Genomic DNA, 22,941 nt, shown 5'->3' with positions numbered 1-22,941 from the left:
AGGTAAATTGTGCCAATTTCTTATTAAGGAATGCTGTACAACAGTAAAAGTGAATGAATTCATGTGGACAAATTAAAAAAAATAGGATGGAAAACGGCAAGTTACAGGAAGCTGTATTCTGTATCACACAATATATATAAAATAATACATATTTATGTAGTAAAAGTATAAATCTTGCCTGGGAGTATATTACCAACTCCAGAAAATTGGTTGCTTCTGGAGTGAGGAGGGGAAAATAAGATTTTGAATGGGAATAGAGAGTTTCAAGTATATTTGTAAAATTTATTTGGAGCAAATATGATCAAATGTTATGTTTGTTAAATCTAGATGATGAATTTTTGCTATGTCTTTGCCATTTTGATGCTTTAACAAATTCATAATAAACAAATTTTATTTAAAATAAAAATTTCAAAGGTTTGGTGATCGCTGGGTCCAGAGTGAGGCCATGGAACTGTGTGGCTCAAGTCCATTTTCACTGAATGTAGGAGAGAGAGAGAGTGTTGCTTGTGAACAGGATGAGAATAAATGGGAGTTTACACTGGAAAGAGGGATCCAGGGGCCACGTGTCATGCTAAGAGTGACGGTTACAGTGAAAAAATGTTCATGTTATAGGAAGAAAAGTAGTAAGTGGACGCAAGTAGAGATGGATTTTGACACCATTTTGCTATGTTATTTGACTGTCTGATGCTACCCCTCCCTACTCATTCATTTTGTGTACACCTGCTCTTTGAACCAATGGTGATCTCCAGCCTCTTACCCTCTGTATAGTAGCCAGCCCAGTTCTGGCACTTTCATCTCTCACCAGCATACACCCCATGGCCGTGCACCCTTTCAGAAGACTTCAACCCAAGACAACATGTCTATACTTTTACTTCCCTCTTCCTGGGTAGCCAAGGGATAGTGGAGAAATCACACAAATGTGGGGAATCAGCCTGAAAAAGAAGTTTGGGGTTATATTGTGGAGAATTTTGAAGCAACGTAAGATCTTTATACTTTATTCATTACATAGCAAAAATTAATATAGTGCATGTGGATCGCACTGCCCTTTCTGGTAATAAGGATATGAAACCTTTTATTTAATACAAACATAGGTATTTGGGCATGTAAAATGACTGATGAAAAAGACAACATATTGAATGACAATCTATTGCAAGGACAACCACAAAATTGGCACACACACACAAAAAGAGTTAAGTATGTATAAGAAGAAGCTGCACCTGAAAAGCAGGAATGATTGGTATAATCATTGTGAGAAATAAAGGCACAGGGAACCAGAGGAGAGAAGCTTCTGAGCACACAGGCTTTAGGATCCGCAGTGTTAGATGTTAAGGTGTCATCATGGAGAGAGTTGATTTCCACTGAAACCTTGAAGAGAAAGCTGAAAGAACCAGATGTCCTCAGGGAGAGGAGCCAGGAGATGCATCAGCATAGATGCTAGAGGCTGATTAAGCCAGAGTTCCAGGCAATGCTGGACTGCTGAAATCCATTCTCCTGTAAAGAGCTTGTGCTCTGAGATATCTGTCACATAAGTGTGACAGTCTTGAGGACAGTTTTTCAGGGGCACAAAAGGCTAAATACTTCCTCTTGGCACCAGGGGTAGCAGACAAGGCCAAAGAAATATCCTTCAAGTGCTTTGAACCACCAGTGCTTTGACAATGAAATAACCTAATTTTTTGAAGGGGCCTGTTTGTAGGCACCATTGAACATGGGAGTACAACATGGGTTTGTAGCATCTAAGTCAATAGGCTTATGTGAGTGCACGTGCACACACACATACACGCATGTGCACAATATTACTTAGGGAGGTATAGAACTCAGGACTGAGATAACCAAGACTATCTTTTCCTCATCCTGTTTCCACAGTTAAGGGCCTAAAGATAACCATTGTCAGAAGGGGAGGTTACTCTCTTTTGTCTATCCAATCTCGAGACCTTGGGTGCTGGATTCAGGCCAAGGTATGAGTCCAAGTTTTGCCACTGCCTCTCTGTGTGACTTTAGGGAATTCAATTCACCAATTTTTTCATCTGATCAAATGACAAACTAATTCTACTTACCTCTTGGGGGTGTTGTGAGGGTCAAAGAAGATAATGCAGTTAGTGCAGTTGCTGGCTATCTGTCCTTTGGTGTCACCGTAGCCTCTGCCTGAGGAGTCAGCTCAGATGCTGTCAAAAGGGTCCTGGTCCTGTGGCCTTCACTCCTCTTCCACAAATGGGACGTTTACAGCCTGCTGGTCTAGCACTTGTTGGCTTCCTTTTTTGGAGGCAGGCATGCTACAGAAAGTGGCAGGAGTAGTCCTGGAGAGTGGGTCTCTGGTCCTCTGTTCCTGAGGCAGAGGAGATAGGACTGGATGGTTTGGAAAGAGTCCTAATTTTTCTAGCTGAGGAGCAGAAGAAGCTATCCTTGATGGAACCTGAAGATGAAGATTCTAGTTTTCTCCTTAAGGAAGCATGATGGGTCATAGGATAGAGAAAACTGCATTATTCACCAGGTTATAAAGTCACTTGAAACAGGCCCCTCAACCTTCTCTTCATTCTGACCATAGAGTAATTGTTGAGACTCATTACACACTCCTACAGCTGTGCCCTGAGGGGGTACAGTGGTTCTCAAGAGTAATCTTTCTCAGAGTTCTAGAAGGAAGGATGGGTGAAAGGCTTACCAAGAGAATATGTCTTCAGGGTTCAAGTCCTGGGCTGACTTATTCTAGCCTCTTTGTTGGAATGTGGGCCCCTGTCCTCTGCTGTTCAGCACAAACTAGAATCACTCCATGAGATACAAGGCCTGTGCTACAATTGAGCTCCTCGTCTTTATTCTAGGCTACGATGAAGCCTTTCTGGTGTTAAATGTGCAAGGAAGAGTTATATTTCACTTTTTGCCTATGATTTGTCTTGAGGTGGATTATGATGGAAGTTAAACTTTCTTTTTTCTAGCATTTTGGCAGTAAGTCTCTGAATTTTTTAGATTCTTAGAGGAGGAAAGCACCTAGATGTGATCTAGTCAACTTCATGTACGTGTCACCTTTGTAACAGCCCTGATTAATGTTCATTATGCCATGGCTTAGCCCCACCAGTAGCAGAGAGGTCATTACCTTTCTGCAGAAGACCATGGTGGAGACTGTGAGCTCTGGCTGGGTTTCGGTCCAGGCTTTGCCTCTTACTGGCTGTCACTGACCTTGGACAGTTATTTAATGTACCTACTCATCTCTATAATTGGAATAACAACAGCAACAATCACAACGTCCTCATAAAGTTACTATGAGGATCAAGTGAACTAATATCTGGAAAGTTCTTAAACCAAGCCTGGCATATAATTTGCACTTGGCCATTTTTAACTGTTATTTTGCCACCTCTATACTACTGCCTTTATCACCTTTAACACTACCTCCTAACTACTTATTTTACTGCTAGTCATGTGTTTGTTGGACAACTCTCTAAAATCTTCTTCAGATTCTGCACATGGTAGATGCTGAAACATTTGTTGAATTGCATTTTCCTTTAGACGTGTTTCATGTTGCACCATGCTGTTTGTTCTGTTGTTACCTGCCCTGTCATCAGATCACACTCCAGTGTTCAGGACGTGGACTCTCCAGACACTGATAAGATGACATCTCATGATAAATATTTTCTTCCTAGTAATAACATTTTCCTCTTCATGTCCTTTTCAGAATCTCTTCCTACTTCCACGTTTTATTTTCTGGTTATCCATTAAGGGAAAGGAATTGTGCAATGTCACTGAAGAGAACTACAAATAAAATAAGGCTTTAACCTCAAACACTGCAAATATTTCTCTTTATAGTGGCAACAGCTTGCATTGGTTTATGAAAGGAATTTCTGACCTTCCACGTCCTAGAGAGAAGATCCTGTGGATGGTGAGAGAGGCTAAATTTAACTGTCTTTAGAAAATTCCAGTCTTTGTTAAATCCCTTTTAGTTTAAAGATACTTAAAAAAGAGTGATCTATGATGGGGCTGGCCCCGTGGCCGAGTGGTTAAGTTCGCGCGCTCCACTGCAGGCGGCCCAGTGTTTCGTTAGTTCGAATCCTGGGCGCGGACATGGCACTGCTCATCAGACCATGCTGAGGCAGCGTCCCACATGCCACAACTAGAAGGATCCACAACGAAGAATATACAACTATGTACTGGGGGTCTTTGGGGAGAAAAAGGAAAAAATAAAATCTAAAAAAAAAAAAAAAAAAAAGAGTGATCTATGAAATATATTTGCAGAGTAAGAGAAGAGGAAGGACACCTGGAAGAAAAACTTATATTTGAAGGCAATTTAAGGAAGGGAACAGAAAATTTTTTAAAAATTATTTTTTCATATTCTTTTCTTCTTTAATTTTCCTATTATTATTTCATATTATAAAGACATTAAAATAAGTCTTAAGACATTAAAATAAGAGAATATAAAACAGAAACAAGTTTAGATGACAATGAAATTGGCATAGAAACAGCAGACAGAATGGAATAATGAGCAGGAAAATGATTTTAATTGGCATTTTAGGCAAAATTGACATTTCTGAAAATAAATTAGCAAATTAGTTCAGAAGTTGTCTTAGTCTGTTTCAGCTGCTATAACAAAATGCCACAGACTGGGTAGTTTATAAACAACAGAAAATTATTTTTCACAGTTCTGGATGCTTGAGAAGTCTAGGATCGTGGTGCTGGCAAATTTGGTGTTTGGTGAGGTCTTCCTGCTTCACAGAAGGTGCCTTTTCCTTGTGTCCTCATGGCATAAGGGGCAAGGGAGCTCTGTGAGGTCTCTTTTATAAGAACACTAATCCCATTCCTGAGAGCTCCACCCTCATGAACTAAACACCTCCCAAAGACCCCACCTCCTAATACCATCACTTTGGGCATTAGGATTTCAATATAGGAATTTTGGGGGGACACAAACATTCAGACCATAGCAGAAGTCCTTCCTTAAGGAAGATTAATAGGATAAAAAATTTAAAACAATAAAGTAGAAGAGAAATGTTGAGTATTGAGGAGAACATGGTGCTCTAACTTTAAGAATATTAGTAGTTCCATGAAAAACATGAATAGAACAAAGCAACAATTAAAGTTGCAAAACAAGATCAAGAACCAGAGCACAGTCAAAAGCCTCCCCATATTCTGGATGATATTAATGAAAATAACCTCAGCTGTATCTTAGCAATTTTTGGTATTTTATTATAGGAATAACATTTTTATGAATAAAAATTTCAGTAACAGAATAACAGATTCCATAAAAAGAGACAGATGTTCAAATTAGCTTCAAGCTTTTCTCAATAAACACCAATGCCAGAAGACGTTGAAGAAGTATCAAAATTTTAAGGGGACAATTTCACAACTCAATCTGTACTCAGCTAGGTTATCTCTGTTGTAAATGCTATTGCAAAATTGTCAAAATATTTCTTTAAAAATAACATTTTGTTGTGACAAATTTAAGTATTGCGAATAATCCATATTTTAAATTTCTGAAAAATGTAATGGAGACCATGAATTGAAGAATGGAAAGGAATGCAGGGAGCAAAACACATCCTAACTCTTATGACACATAAAGGGGACTTAAGATTATTGGTTTTTTCTTGACTTTATAAATATAGAAATAAAGGTTTAAGTATATCAATTCTACTATTTAACTAGATATTCGCTACTAGAATTTTTTAAAAAAGAAGTCACTGTATTGTATCAAGTCAAATCAAGTGTGGTCTGCATCATGTTATAAAAAGAGATACAGACCCTCATGTTTTTATTTTAAAAGAAGTCTACTGGAGTCAGATATCTATTTTACCTTTAAATAGAAAGGCAAAAGATCTAAATTCCAAGGCTCTTACACTTATCAAAGAAAGTGGACACTACTGATAACTCTACAAATCAGAGGTGCAAATTTGAAATCATTATTCAAGCAAATCATTAATTAATAAATGAGACCATTTAGTTTAACATGAAAGAAAGACCCACACGAGATTAAATATTACATTTCTTAGGCTCTAAAAATAATCTCTGAAATTCAAGTATCTTGATGAAACTTCTTTTCAGGGACTTTTTTTTGTTTAACTGACAACACAGTAGGATGGTTATATTTGAATCTTTTAACAGGATTTTCTATATTTTTTAAATGGCTTAATAACAATTCGCTGTATGTATACACCAGTTTCTTTTTCCACTCATCTGTTGATGGGCAATTATGTTGTTGTCATCTCTTGGCTTTTGTGAATAATGCTGCAATGAACATGGGACTGTAAATGTCTCCTTGAGATTCTGATTTCAATTCTTTTGGATAAATACCTAGAAGTGGGTTTGCTGGATCATATGGTAGTTATATTTTTAATTTTTTGAGAATCCTCCATACTATTTTTCATAGAGGCTGCCCCATTTTACATTCCCAACAACAGTGCGCAGGGGTTCAATATCTCTGCATCCTTACTGACGTGAGGTGATATCTCATCGTGGTTTTGATTTGCATTTCTCTGATTAGTGATGTTGAGCATCTTTGAGCATCCTTTCATATACATGTTGACAATTTGTATATCTTCTTTGGAGAAATGTCTATTCAATTCCTCAGCCCATTTTTTCTTTTTAAAGATTGTCACTTGAGCTAACAACTGTTGCAAATCTTTTTTTTTTTTTCTCTGCTTCTTCTTCCCAAATTCCCCCAGTATGTAGTTGCATATGTTAGTTATGGGTCCTTCTCGTTGTGGCATGTGGGATGCCGCCCCAGCGTAGCCTGACAAGCGGTGCCATGTCCGCACTCAGGATCTGAACCAGTGAAACCCTGGGCCACTGAAGCAGAGTGTGTGAACTTAACCACTTGGCCACGGGGCCCGCCCCTCCTCAGCCCATTTTTAAATTGAGTTATTAGGTTCTTTTTTTTGCTACTGAGTTGTAGGATTTCCTAACATATTTTGAAGTCAACCCTTTATCAGATATATGCTTTGAAAATATTTTCTCCCATTCTAGAAGTTGACTTTTCAGTCTGTTGATTGTTTCCTTTGCTGTGCAGAAGCTTTGTAGTTTGATGTAGTCCCATGTGTCTATTTTTGCTTTTGTGGTCTATGCTTTTGGTGTCATATCCAAGAAATCATTGTGAAGTTAATGTCATAAAGCTTTCCCCTGTGTTTCCTTCTAGGCCTCTTACTTTAATATCTTTCGTTTAAATCTTTAATGCATATTGAGTTGATTTTTCTGTATAGTGTAAGATACATGTGTAATTTCATTCTCTTGCATGTGGATTTCCAGTTTTCCCAATATCATTTGTTGAAGAGAGTATCCTTTCCACTTTGTATATTCTTGGCAACTTTATCAAAGATCAGTTGACTGTATATGCATGGATTTATTTTTAGGCCCTCTATTCTCTTCCACTGGTCTATAGATCTGTCTTCATGCCAGCACCATACTGTTTTTTAATATTATAGCTTTGTAATATAGTTTGAAATGAGTACATGTGATGCTTCCAGCTTTGTTCTTTCTCAAGATTGTTTTGGGTATTTGTGGTCTTTTTTGGTTCCATATACATTGCAGAACTGTTTTTTTCTATTCATATAGAAAATGTCATTGGGATTTTGATAGGGATTGTATTGAATCTGTAGATTGCTTTGAGTAGTATGGATATTTTCACAATATTAAGTTTTTCAAGCCGTGAATACAGAATGTCTTTCCCTTTATTTGTGTCTTCTTTAATTTCTTTCATCAATGTTTTATAGTTTTCAGTGTATATGTCTTTCACCTTCATAGCTAAGTTTATTCCTAAATATTTTATTCTTTTTGGTGCTGTTGTAAATGCATTTTTTAAAAAATTCTCTTTCTGATAGTTTATTGTAAGTTACAGAAACATGATTTATTTGTGTGTGTTAATTTTGTATCCTGCAACTTTACTGAATTTGTTTATTAGTTCTAACAGTTTTTTTAAAAAATATAGTCCTTAGGGTGTTTTATATATAAGACCATATCATCTGCAAACAGAGATTCTTTTGTTTCTTCTTTTCCAATTTTGATGCCTTTTATTTATTTTTCTTGACCAATGTCTCTGGCTAGGACTTCTAGTACTATTTTGAATAGAAGTGGAAAGAGTGGGTATCCTTTATTTCTAGAAATATAGCCATTTCTTCCAGGTCTGGAGGATGCAGCTTCTTTCTGCAGTTTATAGTCTCTGGGTTACCTCAGCATTTGTCTGTTTTTTTAATTTTACCTTTATTCTTTTTCAAGATACACCTATGTATGTAATTTCTTGTATTAAATCTTCTTGCTTTAAACATACGTGCTGTGGTTTATATTTCCAGAATGGATCCTAATTGACATACCAGGTATATAATGGATGGGTAGTGTCCGGTATGATTATGTATAATCATTATCAGATTACATTTCAGAGACTGATATTTTCATTCATTTATTCTACTTTCCACAAATATTCTTTGGGTGCACTTTATATGACCAAGACTGTTTGGTACAGTCTTGAAAATCACTGAAAGGTACAGTGATGTGTTAAGACAGCTCCTGTGTTAAGAGGCTTGTAAGCATAGTAGGGGTGATTAAATATAGTAATCCAATAAAAATGACATGTGAATAGTGATTTATAGCCTTCGAAGTATGAACTATTGCAATCCTCACACCTTATGACAGTGGCTGGGCAGATATTATTATTCCTACATGTAGATATAGAAGCTGAGCCTCATTCTTTCCCTACTTTACTCTGATAGTCAACGTAAAGCCGGGACATGAACCCAATATTTTGTGCTGCCACTCTGCCAAAAGGAGTAGAAATGTATATCAATAACGTGTCTCATAAATTGTTACAACGTTTTGAGAAGAAGAATTTCTAGCGTAAAGATCAAAGGTGGCTTCTTGGAGGGGGAGGACATTGGGGATGGATTTACAAGTACGTCGTCATTGGAGACTGCAGGCTCCATTATGATCTCACACTGGTTATGAGGAGATTCTCTTGCTGAAGAGTTTCCCCAGGGCAGCTTTCATGTCCCGATTTCTCAGACTATAGATGAAGGGATTTAACATTGGGGTCACTGTCATGTACATCACAGTTATCACTGCATCCTTTAGAGTGTAACTAATTAGAGGGCGGAAATACATACCCATGACTGTCCCATAATACAAAGAAACGACTGTGAGGTGGGAACCGCAGGTGGAGAAGGCTTTACGCACACCTTTGGCGGATGGAACCTGTAAGACTGTGGAAAAGACCCAAAGATAGGAGATGATGATGCATAGTAATGGCACAGAAAAAACACCAACCCCTAAGTACATCATCTTCACATTGAATTGGATGTCAGAACAGGATAGCTTGAGCAAAGGGACAATGTCACAGTAGAAATTGGCCACTTTCTGGTTTCCACAGAAGGACAACTTAGCTGTGAGCAGAGTGTGGGGGAGGGCATTGGCATTTCCAACCACCCAAGATCCAACAACTAGCAGGACACAAGACCGTGGGCTCATAATTGTTGTGTAATGAAGCGGGCGGCTGATGGCCACAGCACGATCATATGCCATCGCAGCCAACATATAGCTATCTGTGTTAGCCAAGGCAATCATGAAATACATCTGTGTTAGGCATCCCCCAAAGGAGATGGCTTTGGTGTTCAGGAGGTAGTTCATCAGCGTCTTAGGGAGTGTTACAGAGGAGAAGAAGATGTCGACAAAGGAGAGGTTGGCAAGGAGAAAATACATGGGGTTGTGAAGGTGAATGTCAGAGTGAATGGCCAAGATGATGAGCAGGTTACCAATCAACGTGGTTGGGTAAATGAATAAGAAGAGGATGAAGAAGAAATCTTCCTGTTTCTGCTGACTCGTAACTCCCAGGAGGATGAATTCCAGGGTGGAGGATTGGTTTCTTTCCCTCATGGCTGTTAGGTTCTAAAAGGGGAGAGGAAAGAAGAAAGAAAGAAGAAAAGAATTATTAGTGAAGTTACTGTGTAACTTTATCTAGCACATTTGATTACTTGTGTTTATACCTAGGTGTAATAAACCCAAAGGTAGCCAATATTTGGGGGGAAATAATCCCTGTTCATCAGTTGGACTAATTGTCAGATAGCCATTGACACTTTTGTCTGAGAAGTGAGCGATGTGAGTCAGAGGTGCCCATCCTTCTGATCCCAGCACCATTACCCAACCACCAAGGATTTAATAACTTATCAAATAATTGCCTTTCAATTGACATGTGCTAGATACTCTGCCAGATCTCGTGGAACAATCATGAACATGTGAAAAATATAGTTTATTTATCCATTTATTCAACATATATGACAGCCTCTGCTCTCAGGGACCTTACAACTTAATGGAGAAACCAGGTTGGCACACTATTTTTATTACATATGATAAGGAAAGGACAGCATTTTGGAGTATTTGAAGAAAGCACTCCAGCACAAAGAACGTGTTGTACAAGGAGCATCCTGGACAATTAGAAATTGTTCCACTGAATAATCTCAGAGTGATTCCAGAGCCCAGGTGGTATCAGGTGACTATACTTGTCTTAGAAGATTGTGAATCAGAAAGACAACTGGGAATAGGTCCTGCAAAGCAAGTCCAATGAAATTCCTCCCCAGGTGTTCCATTTTCAAACCATATTTTTACTATCTCTTTGATAGATTTTATCTCTTTTCCAATCCTTTAAATATATATAAGCACAATACTTGTTTTCCCCTTCCTCTGTTTCATTATTTATTTTGGTGACTCACGCAGCTCCATAGTGGCTTCAACTACCTCTTCGTAGACTCTCAGGTGTGCATCTGTAGGCTTTGTCTCTCTTCCCTATATTTCCACATTTGTCATACTGTAACACGTCTGAGCAAATCCCATATGCTGCATATCCAATCTAAGTAGTCTGCAAGCTTTCTTTTTGAACAGGAAAACCATATCTTTTTAATTTTTATCTCCTCCAGAGAGATTATTGTGGATATTGTTCATTTTATGCACCAATAAGTTTTCACTCAAAACTTCTTGAATTGTATCCAGGTTTATGTTATGGGTTCCCCATATATGGAGAGCTCATAGGCGCACTCATCCAGTTTATCGCTCACTGCTATATCTGATCTTGTTCACTCGTCATTTAAAATAATTCTTACATAACTTTTCTACTTATTGTCTCAGTGCTTTAGTTTTGACCATCATTATTTTCTACCTGAAATACTGTAATATTCCCTTAACTGCTTAACCATTGGTTCCCTTCTCTTTGGTCCATCTTGCACTTTGTGACCATACTACTTGTGGCAGAGACTACTAGCTGCTCACTCAAATTTCCACATTGTTCTCTTTGTGGGCACTCACCTCGACTACATTTCCCAGGCTCCCTTGCACTCAGGTGTTATTATGTGACTGAGATCTAGGTAACCCATCCATGCGTTCCAGTTCTGGGCTTCCTCCATGCTCTCTTTCCCGTTGGGCCAACTGAATGCAAATGGTCAGGAGACTAAATGGAATGGAGGAGTCATATAATGGAAACTGCCTGTGTCCCTAGATCTCCACATCCAGGAGAGCCATCATCCACCAAGAGGTCACCCAATGGGACTGTTACATAGGAGAGAAATAAACTTTTATTCTGTTTACACAATTATATATTTTGTGATCTATTTGTTATTATAGTCTAGGATAGCCTATGTAATTCACTAATTTTTCTAAAGAACTTCTATTCAACAATAAATTCAATTTATAATTAATTCAATCACTGATTCTCAGTGTCTCCCATGGTATACATGTGAATTATATGCTAGGACTGGGGATGCAGATCTAATTGAAGTGTTAGCCTCTTTGTGAAAAGAGCACTACAAAAAAATTCTTCTGTATAAGAATTGGAAAAGAAGAAGCAAAATGGAGCAAATTCACAGAAATTATGGTCGTCTACAATGAAAATCCAAGGGAATCTATAGATAAACTAATAAATTTTAGGAAGTTTATTGGATATAAATCAATATTAAAAACAATCAGTATTGTTCCTGTACTTAATAAATAAATAAAAGTAATAAATTAGACATTATTTACTTTTTAAAAACTCCCCATTCGCCATAGCAAGAGAAATTTTAAATAATCTAAAATAATTCCAACAAATAGCTTCTAAGACTGGCATAACATATTACAGAAGTTTTCTTAAGAAAAAAATACATAAAATAATGTGGAGATAAGCACTGTTATTGGAAGTACTCAATGGAGTAAAAATGTCAATTCTCCTCCAATTAATCTAAGAATTTGATGCAAGCCAATCAAAATACCACAGTTTTCTTTTAAACACGAGGGTTACCAAACTAATCCTAAAATTCATGTAGAAGAATGAGGAGCCAAGAAGAACTAAGTCAATTTCAGAAAAAAAGAATAAGGAGAAAGGAATTACCCTGTCATGTCTCAAAATGATTTATTATGGTAATTTGAACAGTGGAGTTATACTGGCACAGGGACTGAAAAATAGATCCATGTAACAGACTAGAGAGCCCAGAACAGACCAAGCATTTTTCAGAAATTGGTATATAAATAATAGTTACAGGCAGGAAAGGGATGGACTGAGTCTTTAGTAAAGAGTGATGGGATAACTGGATACTCACTTATAAAAAATAATACTGAAAAATAACGTTTAAAGGATTAATTGAAAGGAACAAAATGACAAAATTTTGGAAGAAAAAGGAGAAAATATGTTTATGATATAAGGGTAGGAAATAGTTTCTTACACCAGGCACAAAATACACAAAACATAAGAGAAAATATTGTAAAATTTAATTACATTAAAATTGAAACATTTGTATGAAAACACCATAAAAGAACGGAAAAGACGAGCCATGAATTGAAAGAGGTATTTGCTACACATGTATCAATTAATGATTAGCATTCAGAATACATAAAAGTCCTTCACACTAGTAGGAAAGAGATGAAAAACCCAGTAGGAAATAGTGGGCAGCAGGCTAGAATAGGCAAGTCATAGAAGGGAAAGCCGGTCTGGCCAATAAGAAAAGAAAGATGTTTCACAAAATTAAAACAAAATTGAACAATCTCCATCTTGGAACGTGTAAAAGTATAGCGGTCTGACAATTTTAAATGTTGTGAAGAAGTGGAAAAATTGGTATTGCCATTTGAAGAGCAATTAGCCCATTTCTAGGAAAGCTGGAATTCATCCACCTGTGATCCAGCAGTCCCGCTTCTACATTAGACCCTAGAGAAACTCTAGCTTCTGTTCATGAAGACATTCACGGGGATGTATACCATCATAGAGGAAACTTGGAAGTAGCCTACCCACAGAAGAATGGTTAGGTAAATTGTGCCAATTTCTTATTAATGAATGCTGCACAACAGTGAAAGTGAATGAATTCATGTGGATAAATTTTTTAAAATAACGGAAAAAGCAAGTTACTGGAAGATATATTCTGTATCACACAGTATATGAACATTTTAATACATAAAATAATACACATGTGTGTAGTAAAAGTATAAATCTTGCCTGGGAGTATACTATCAACTCTAGAATTCTAGTTATCACTGGAGTGAGAGGGAGAAAAATGAGATTTAAATGGGAACAAAGGGTGTTTCAAATGTATCTATAATATTTATTTCTTTAAAAAATTTGGGGCAAGTATGACCAAATGTTGCATTTGTTAAATCTAGATGATGAGTTTTTATTATGTTTATCTCTTTGTCATTCTGGTGCTTTAATAATATTATAATAAATAAAGAGTTTAAAATAAAGATTTCACATGTTGAATGATAATCGAGTCTAGAGTGTGGCCGTGGAGCTGGTGGTTCAAGTCCATTCTACAGTGAATGTAGGAGACTCTCTGTGTTCCTTGTGAAGAGGTTGAAAATAAATGGAAGTTATTTCCACTGGGAAGAGAAATCTAGAGGCCACATATGATGCTTACCCAGGCTTATTTATAGGGACATCTGTTTACTGCACTCAAAGTTGTATTTATAAAATACAAATGTGATTGTGTCCATCTCTTTAAAACCACTCATTGCCTGCCCATCACCTAACAGATGAAGTTCAATTTCCTTATCATGGAGAAAAATTCCAAGGCAAATTATTCAGACAACGGAGGGCAACTCCAGGCAGAAATGTGTTATGTGTCTTTATCAGGAGCTGAGGGTACAGGTGAGGGAACAGGAAGAATCCAATAACAAAAAGAAGTTTTGGTTTATACTGTGGAGGGATTTGACCAACACGAGTAATTTGGACTTTATTCATTAGGTATGAAGATAGTCTAGTGGATTTGAGTTGCACTAACCTTTTCTGGCAATAGAGATATACAACCTTTTGTTTAACATAAACATAGGTATTTGGGCATATACATTAAATGACTGACCAAGAAGGCAACATTTTGAATAATATTCTGGTGCAAGGACAGCCACGAGGAAATAAAATGATACATAATTAAAGAATGTAAGAATAGCAATGGAAAATAAGTGGTTGGTATAATCAATGCAGGAACTAAAGAAACAAGATATCAGAGCAGAGAAGTTTCTGAGTACTGGGATTGAGGACAGAGATCTTCAGTGCCAGATGTCAGCGTGTCATCCTGGGGAGAAAAGAGTTCTGCAGAAAACCTGGAGAAAGAGGTAAAGAACCACATGCACCCAGGGAGAGGAGCAGGGGATGCCTCAGCATGGATGCTAGAGGCAGAGAGAGAGCCTCCAGTTTGCTAGAAGTAAGCCAGAGTCCCAGGCAATGCTGGGTCACTGAAATCCACCTTCCTCGAAAATGTTTATGTTCTGAGATATCGTCACGTGAGTGTGATGGTGCAGAGGAAGGTTTGGAAGGGACAGAAGAGGCCAAGTGCTTTCCCCTGTCTTTGGGGGCAGCAAATAGACCAAAGAGGCATCTTCTGAGAGCTGTGAGACTCTGAATAGTTCAGCTACTCAGTGCTTTGACAGTGAAATAACATAATTTCCTGAAGAAGCCTGTTAGCATGCACCATTGAATATGGGAGTGGAAGGAGGGTCGTCTTTAGCTCCTCTCTAAGATAATGCACTTGTGTGAATGCTAGTGCACACACATGCACCCCCCCCCCCCACACACACACAAACAATATTACTTCAGGAGGTGGAGAGAGCTCAGTATTGAGATAACAAAATCAGAACTATCCCTTCCTCATCCTGCTTTTTTGGGACACAAACCAAGGAGAAGCACGATCAGAAGGGGAGGGTCCACTCTCTGTCTGTCTGTCTGTCTGTCTCTTTCTCTCTACCTTTATCCATCTGAGCTTGAGGACTTGGGTTCTGGAGTCAAGATCTGAGTCCTAGTTTTGCCACTCTGTCTCTGTTTGACTTTAGGCAATTCGGTTCATCATTTTTTTCATCTGATAAAATGACAAAATAATTCTGCTTACCTCTTGGGGGTTTTGTGAAGGTCAAAGGATATAATGCATGTAGTGCACTTGCTGGCTTTCTATCCCTTGATGTCACTGTCATAAAGACCCCATTGTTCTCCAGTGTCCACAGCCCATACCTAGAGAGTTAGCTCAGATGCTGTCAAAAAGTGTCCTGGTTCTGTGGCCTTTACTCCTCTTCCACGAAAGGGAAGTTTACGGTCAGCTGGTCGAGACCTGCTAATATTCCTCTCAGGTGGCAGGCATGCTGGAGAAAGTGTCAGTAGTAGGTCTGGAGAGGGGGTCCTCTGTTCCTGCAGCAAAGGAGATAGGACTGGGATGGTTTGGAAAGAGGAGCCCTGAGTTTCCCAACTGTGGAGCAGAAGAGGCAGAAAGATCTATCCTGGATGGAACCTGAAGACAAGGATTCCAGTTTCCTCTTCAAGGAAGCGGAATGGTCATAGCACAGAGAAGATTTATTTGCTAGGTTATAAGGTCTTTTGAAACATGACTCCCTTGGGTCTTCATTCTGGCCATAGTCAGAGTAATTGTTGAGACTCATTACATACTCCTACAGCTGTGCCCTGAGGAGACTCAGTGGTCCTCAAGAGGAATTGTTCTCAGAGTTCTTTCCTAGAAGGAAAGATGGGCAAGAGGGTTTCCCAGAGAGGTGTCTCCAGGGTCAAAACTCTGGGTTGACCTATTCTAGCCTCTTTGTTGGAATGTGGGCCCCTGTCCTCTGCTGTTGAGCACAAACTAACCACTTCTTGAAAGCTACAAGGACTGTGGAACAATGAAGCTCATGGTCTTAGTTCCAGCCTACACTGAAGCCTTTTTAGTGTTAGTTTGGCAAAGAGAAAGAATTCTATTTCATTTTTTTCCAGAATTCTACCTGAGGAAGGTTAGCATGGGAGTTATACTTTATTTATCTAGCATGCCGATGGTAGTTCTCTTGATTTTTTAGATTCTTAAAGATGGAATGGACCTAGATGTTATCTAGTCCTCTTCATGTATGTGTCATCTTTATGAAAGTCCTGATTAATGGTCGTTATCCTATGACATAGCACCTCCTGCGGCAGAGAGATCACTACCTTTCTGTAGAGGATTGTGGTGAAGACTGTGAGCTCTTGCTGGCTTTCAATCCTGGCTCTGCCACTTACTGGCTGTGATTGATTGTGAACCGTTATTTAACATACTTACTCATCTTTAAAATGGGAATATTAATAAAAAGTCTTCATAAAGTTTTTATAAGGATTAAGTGAAGTAATATTTGGAAAGTTCTTAAAACAGAGCCTGCTATATAGCTAACTGTTATTTTACTAATTCCTACTTTACTTCTGTAGTTGTTATACAACTTTCCAAAATCTTTTATCATATTCTGCTCATGGTAGCTGTTGTAACAGCATTTTCTGAATTGCATTTCCCTCCAGATGTTTTTTAGATTACACCATCCTATCTGCTGTGTTGTTACCTGCTCTGTGTTCAGACTATGCTCCAGTGTCCAGGACATGGGCTCCCCAGGCATGGATAAGATGAAATCCCATGATAAATATTTTCTTCCTAGTAAAGACATTTTGATGTTGGTGTCCATATCTTAATCCCTCACCACTTCCATCTTTTATATACTAGCTACCAATTTGGGTACCATGGTATAGAAGAGAGCTATGTAGAAAATGGTGCTTTAAGCTTAAAACATTGCAAATATTTGTTGTGGATAGTAACTATGACTTTTATTACTTTATCAAAAGAATCTGACACTCTACTCCTCCAAGATAAAGACCTTTTAATGGCGAGAAAGACTAAATTTAATTGTCTCGACAAATTTCAGACTCGGTTAAATCCCTTCTCATTTAAAGACATTTTTTTAAAAGGGATGATTTTTGAGATGTATTTTCAGACTAAGAGAAAGTGAGCAACACCTTAAATACTTGGAAGAAAAAATAATACTTGAAAGAAATTTCAGAAAAGGAACAAAAATTTTTTTAGAAATTATTTTTTTCTATGTTTAGGACATTGTAAATAAGAGAGAGTATAAAACGAAAACAAATTCAGAATGAAAAATAAATTAAAACATAAATAACAGAAATGAATAACGATGAGAAAAATATTTTAATTGGCATTTAAGGCAGAATTGCCATTTCTGGATATAAATTTGTAATGTGCAGGACACGCTTCAGAAGTCCTTCCAGAAGAAAGATTAAAAGGACAGAATTTGGAGAGTGACATCAGCAAGATGGTGGAATAAGAATTTTCTACCATAAACTCCTCTCCAGAACATTGATTTTGATAACCACTTATGGATGAGAGGTCTTTTTTGGGAGATTGGGAGTCGAGCAGAGAGAGTACAGCACACTTGGAGCAAAAAATCGGAGAATAGATGCACTGAAGAGGGTAAGAAGAACAGTGTCACTTTACCTGTGCCATCTCTCCCCTAAGGTGGCATGACTCAGTGCCAAGAGAGAGGGGACACACCCTCAGCCTATGATTTCTCCCATAGGGGAAAGTGAGACTGTAGTAAGTGAGCACCTTCCCCAACTGTGTAGGATGCTGCCAAAGAGGGTCACCTCTCTCTTGCCCCACCCAGAATACTGAGGTGATTGGCATGGCTAAGGTGTTGAGAGAGGCTTGGAGCACAGGAACCAGGGCTCAGAAAGATCAAAGGATCGCTAATGTTACTAACCACTTTGTGGACTCCATTAGGAAGCCTGCCTATGAGAGGCTTAGGATGTCTCACCTGTGGAGCCCCCAACTGATCCAGGGGCATCCCCAAAGGTCTGTGCCTCACCTACTTGCTGGGAGCCGTGGCTACATCATTTGATCAGCTGTTTGACAGGGTCCAGCTGATTAACGCCTAGGGGTGCAGGGTCGCCCCCTGGTGAAGAATAACTGGCCGGCCCCTCACATAGTTCTGAAACCTGTGCTGCTTCTAATTGCCCTTCATTCCTTTTCCTTTCTTTACCTCCAGTTTTCACTCCTTTGGGTGGCTGCTTGGGAGGCACTACCTCCCGGGAAAATTAGATATAGTAAGAGAAGGTGACCACGGGCAGGTAACTTTCAAGATATTTTTCAGTTAATTAACGGAGGAGCACACAGTCCCATTTGAGACAAGCAGAAAGGAATCCTGTCCAGATAAGATGTCGAATTAGGCTTATGGCCTCCATCTGGCTAATGTTTCCTTCTCCCTCCAGTTCTCTGTCTAAATATATATATGCATCGTCCTTCTAAGTTTGCTGGTTAATTGGATGATCAAGAAGTATCTATATATTATTCTTGACCTTCTGCTTTCTGTTAAAATGTTATAGAGGTTTTCTCCTAAAAGCAATAAATAATAAACAATTAATGAGTAGAAGGGCCGAGGGGTGAAGGGATGCCCCTCGGTGAAGAATGGCCGGCCAACACTCCTGATATTTTCTGAATTATATGCATGCTTTCTAGCAAGGTTATGTCTATACTTATTTCTGTTTTTTATTCTTGAAGATATATAGTTTAGCTTAGCTTTTCAGCCCTTTACTTTACTAACAAAATGATACTTTCTCCGGCAGTGTGTTTAAGGGACTGTTAACTCCACAATCTAAAAGACAAAGGAATGCTTTCACCCCCTAAAGGGCGCGAAAATGTAAAGATGTTTAACTGCCCGCTGAGAATGCAGATAGCCCTGGGGATAAGATACCCTGGAGTCGCCTTTTGTTCCCATTAAACATCTACACTAATGGCGTAAATGATTGAGGGAGGCAGGGATGGCTCCCCCAGGATGTAAACAGCTGTCCTGTCTGGAGGCCTGGACCTTCTCTCTTTGATTTAACTTTACCATGAATTACAACAGGTGTCTAGGTACCTATCTCTTTTAGCTTAGAGACAACAAACACTAGTTAGTTGCGGAGAAGACGATCATTAACCTTATGCTATATAGAATGGAATGCTAATAAATATTCTTGTGCTCGTTTTTTTACTTCCTTATCTCTCTGAGAATATTTGTAGAACCATTTCTGTACTAATCCTGAAAAATATATAAACGACACTTGTGCACAAAGTCGGACTTGCTAACACCAACCCAAGTCTCACGTCCTCTTTATTTTCCCCTCATTGCGCCGACGCCGTCCATCCCTCAGGAACCTGGACTCAGCCGGGGCGGGACCCCGGCACCTACTCCCTCATGGGCAACTCCCTGCATACAACCCTATGAATGGTGAGTGTAAGCCTTTATAGATGGCTTGCGAGCATGTGCAGAAAGCCAGTTGGTCTCTGCAGGATTGAGAGAAAGGACAGATTTCAGGGCACCTAGGGAAAACAAAGGAGAGACTCTCAGCACCTGGCCTGGCTTTGCAGGATATGGAGAAGGCATACAATCTTAAGAATTTGTTCCCACAAAGGAACAAGAGGTGTGGAGTGGACACATCCATAGTAAAGTTCTGAGAGAACATCAGATTTGCTAGTGGATTGAATAGTGAAGATATTTTCCTCTCAAAGCCACTCAGTGAGGTCTGGAAGAAGTGACTACTTCGTTAAATGTGAAGATAGCAGTTTAAGAACACAAAAAATAAAGAAAGCATGTCATCAACAAAACACAATAATTTTCTAGTAACTGACCTCAGAGAAATGGAGATCTATGAATTTCCACATGAAGAATTTAAAATAATTGTTTTAAGAAACTCAGGAAGCTACAAGAGAACACAGATAGAAAACAACAAAATCAGGAAGACAATACATGAGCAAACAAGAAGTTGAACAAAGAAATGAAAATTATGAAGAAAAACCAAACAGAAATTCTGGAGCTGAAGAATACAAAGAATGAAATGAAAGATTCGCTAGACTTGCCATATAATAAACGCTATAGGGAGTTCTTCAAGTTGAAATAAAATGACACTAATTAGTAACAGGAAAATATATGAAAGTATAAAACTCACTGGTAAAGGTAAGTATATAAGAAATTCAGAGTACTCTAATACTGTAATGGTGCTGTGTAAATAATTTTAATTTTAGTATAAAGTTTAAATGATAAAAGTATTAACAATAACTATAGCTACAAAAATTTGCAAATGGATACACAGCACAAAAAGTTGTAAATTGTGACATCAAAAACATAAAATATTGGGTAGGGGAAAATTGTAGGCTTTTGGAATGCAATCAAACAAGCTGTTAGCTTAAAACAGATTGTTATGACTGTAAGATGCTTTATTTAAGACTCATGGTAACCATAGAGCAAAACATAAAACACAAAAGATAAAGAGAAAGGAATGAAAGCATAGCACTTCAATAAAATCAAATCACAAGACAGTAAGAAAGGAAGAAAGGAACAAAGGAACTACAAAACAGCCAGAAAACAATTAACAAAATGACAATAGTCAGCTCTTACCTATAAATAGTTACTCTAAATCTAAATGGATTAAATTATCTTATCAAAAGACATAGAGTACATGAATGGATAAAGAAAACCCCAACAAAACAAAGACCCAACTATATGCTGCCTACAAGAGAATCACTTCAGCTGTAAGGACATATGTAGACTGAAAGTGAAAGGAAGGAAAAAGATATTTCATTCAAATGGAATCTAAAAGAACAAGGGTAGCTATAATTATATCAGACAAAACGGATTTTAAGTAAAAAATGATAACAAAAGACAAAGAAGGTCACTACATAGTGATAAAGGGGTCTATTCATCAAGAAGATATAACACTCGTTAGTATATATGCATCCAACATTGAAGCACCTAAATATATCAAATAAATAGTAACAGATCTGATAAGAGAAACAGACAGCAATTACAACCACAGGAGAAAACTTCAATATCTCAGTGTCTACAATGAACAGATCATGCAGACAGGAAATCAATAAAGACACATTGCACTTGAACTAATTCTTGACCAAATGGACCTAACATACATATACAGAACATTCTACCCAACAGCAGCAGAATACACATTCTTCTCAAGTGCACCTAGAACATTCTTCAGGAAAGAATATATGTTAGGTCACAATACAAATTTTAACAAAGTTAAGAAAATTGAAATAATATCAAGTATCTTTTCTGACCACATGATACAAAAATAAAAATCATTAACAGGAGGAAAGCTGAAAAACTTACAGCTATGAAGAAATTAAACAACACACTTCTGAACAACCAGTGGGTCAAAGATTAAATCAAAAGAGAAATAAAATATATCTTGAACCAACAAAAATGTTTACACACATGCCAAAACTTATTGTTGATCTATGTAAGTTTTAGGATTCTTTATTCTATTTCTGTGAAAAATGTCGCTGGAGCTTTGATAGGGATTACATTGAATCTGTAGATTGCTTTAGGTAGTATGAACATTTTAATAATTTTTATTCCTCCAATCCATGAGCATGTAATAACTTTCCATTACTTTATGTCTTTTTAAATTCCTTTCAGCAATGTCTTATAGTTTCAGTATATAAGTCTTTCACCTCCTTGGTTAAACTTATTGCTGGATATTTTATTCTCTTTGTTGCAGTTGTAAATGGGATTGTATTTTTGACTTTTTTTCTGCTAGCTCATTATTAGTGTATTGAAATACAACTGATTTTGGTAGGTTGATTTTGTACCCTGCAACTGTGCTGTAGTTGTTGATGATTTCCAATAGTTTTCTGATGGATTCTTTAGGGTTTTCTATAAACAGAATCATGTCATCTGCAAACAGCGAAAGTTTTACTTCTTCCTTTCCAGTTTGGACTCCCTTTATTTGTTTTTGCTAATTTCTTTGGCTAAAACCTCCGGTACTATTTTGAAAAGGAGTGGTGAGAGGGGGCACTCTTGTCTTGTTCTTTTTCTCAGATGGATGGCTTTCAGTTTTCACTGTTGAGTCTGATGTTGTCTATGGGTTTGTCATAACTGGCCTTTATTATGTTGAAGTACTTTCCTTCTATACTAATTTTATTGAGAGTTTTTATCATAAATGGATGTTGCACCTTGTCAAATATCTTCTCTGTATCTATTGAGATAATCATGTGATTTTTATTCTTCCTTTTATTAATGTGGTGTATCACGTTGATAGATTTGAGACCCCTGCTCAGGTCCCCCACTCCTCCAGGGAAGGCTGCATACCTTAGGATTGCTCCTGGCCAGCTGTGAAGCACCTTGGCTTTCAAAGATGGCTTTTCTTTTTCTCTCCAGAAAGGAATTTTGGCCTCTTACACCTCAGGCATGACTGCCCCTTTTCACATGGGTTCTTTTTATCCAGTTTTCAGTCCTGTCTAAGAGGTAATTATTCCAAGAGTAGTTGTACATTTGGTGTGTCCATGGGAGGAGGTGAGTTCAGAGTTCACCTACACCACCGTCTTCACCTCTCTCTCTTAATGGTATCTTTTGATGACAAAATTTTAAAAGTAGATCTTTTAATCAATCATTCTCTTTATAACTAGTGTTTTAAATTACTTTTAAGTGAAATGTTTCCTTTCTCCAAGGGTTTAATATCTTTTTTATTTTCCAGCAAATTTTATGTTCTATTTTATTCTATTTAAAATCTTTCACATTTAGATGTACAATGTGCCTGGAAATAGTTTTTGTATTTGGTATGAAGAAGGCATATCCTAAATGTGTGGAAAGTAAGCATCACATTTCTAAACAACCCATGTATCAAATAGGAAATCCCAAGGATAATTAGAAACTATTTTTAATTAAAATGAAAAGACAGTGTATCAAAATTAGTAAGATGCAGCT

General features: G+C 37.7%; 1 protein-coding gene across 1 annotated transcript; it reads right to left on the bottom strand.

The window, feature by feature from the left end:
- Positions 1-8,898: 8,898 nt before the first annotated feature.
- On the bottom strand, positions 8,899-9,828 carry LOC124247856 (olfactory receptor 1A1-like). Its single transcript, XM_046677636.1, has one exon. The coding sequence runs from the start codon at positions 9,826-9,828 to the stop codon at positions 8,899-8,901; it is 930 nt and encodes a 309-aa protein (XP_046533592.1).
- Positions 9,829-22,941: the final 13,113 nt, after the last annotated feature.

The sequence above is a fragment of the Equus quagga genome, chromosome 11, assembly GCF_021613505.1.
Source record: "Equus quagga isolate Etosha38 chromosome 11, UCLA_HA_Equagga_1.0, whole genome shotgun sequence".
NCBI classification, from domain to species: Eukaryota; Metazoa; Chordata; class Mammalia; order Perissodactyla; family Equidae; genus Equus; species Equus quagga.
The sequence above is the reverse complement of the archived record's forward strand: the minus strand, read 5'-3'. Positions and strand labels throughout refer to the sequence as shown.

Excerpts from the sequence above, each read along its gene's own strand:
- LOC124247856 (XM_046677636.1), bottom strand. The coding sequence starts at position 9,828 with ATGAGGGAAAGAAACCAATCCTCCACCCTGGAATTCATCCTCCTGGGA.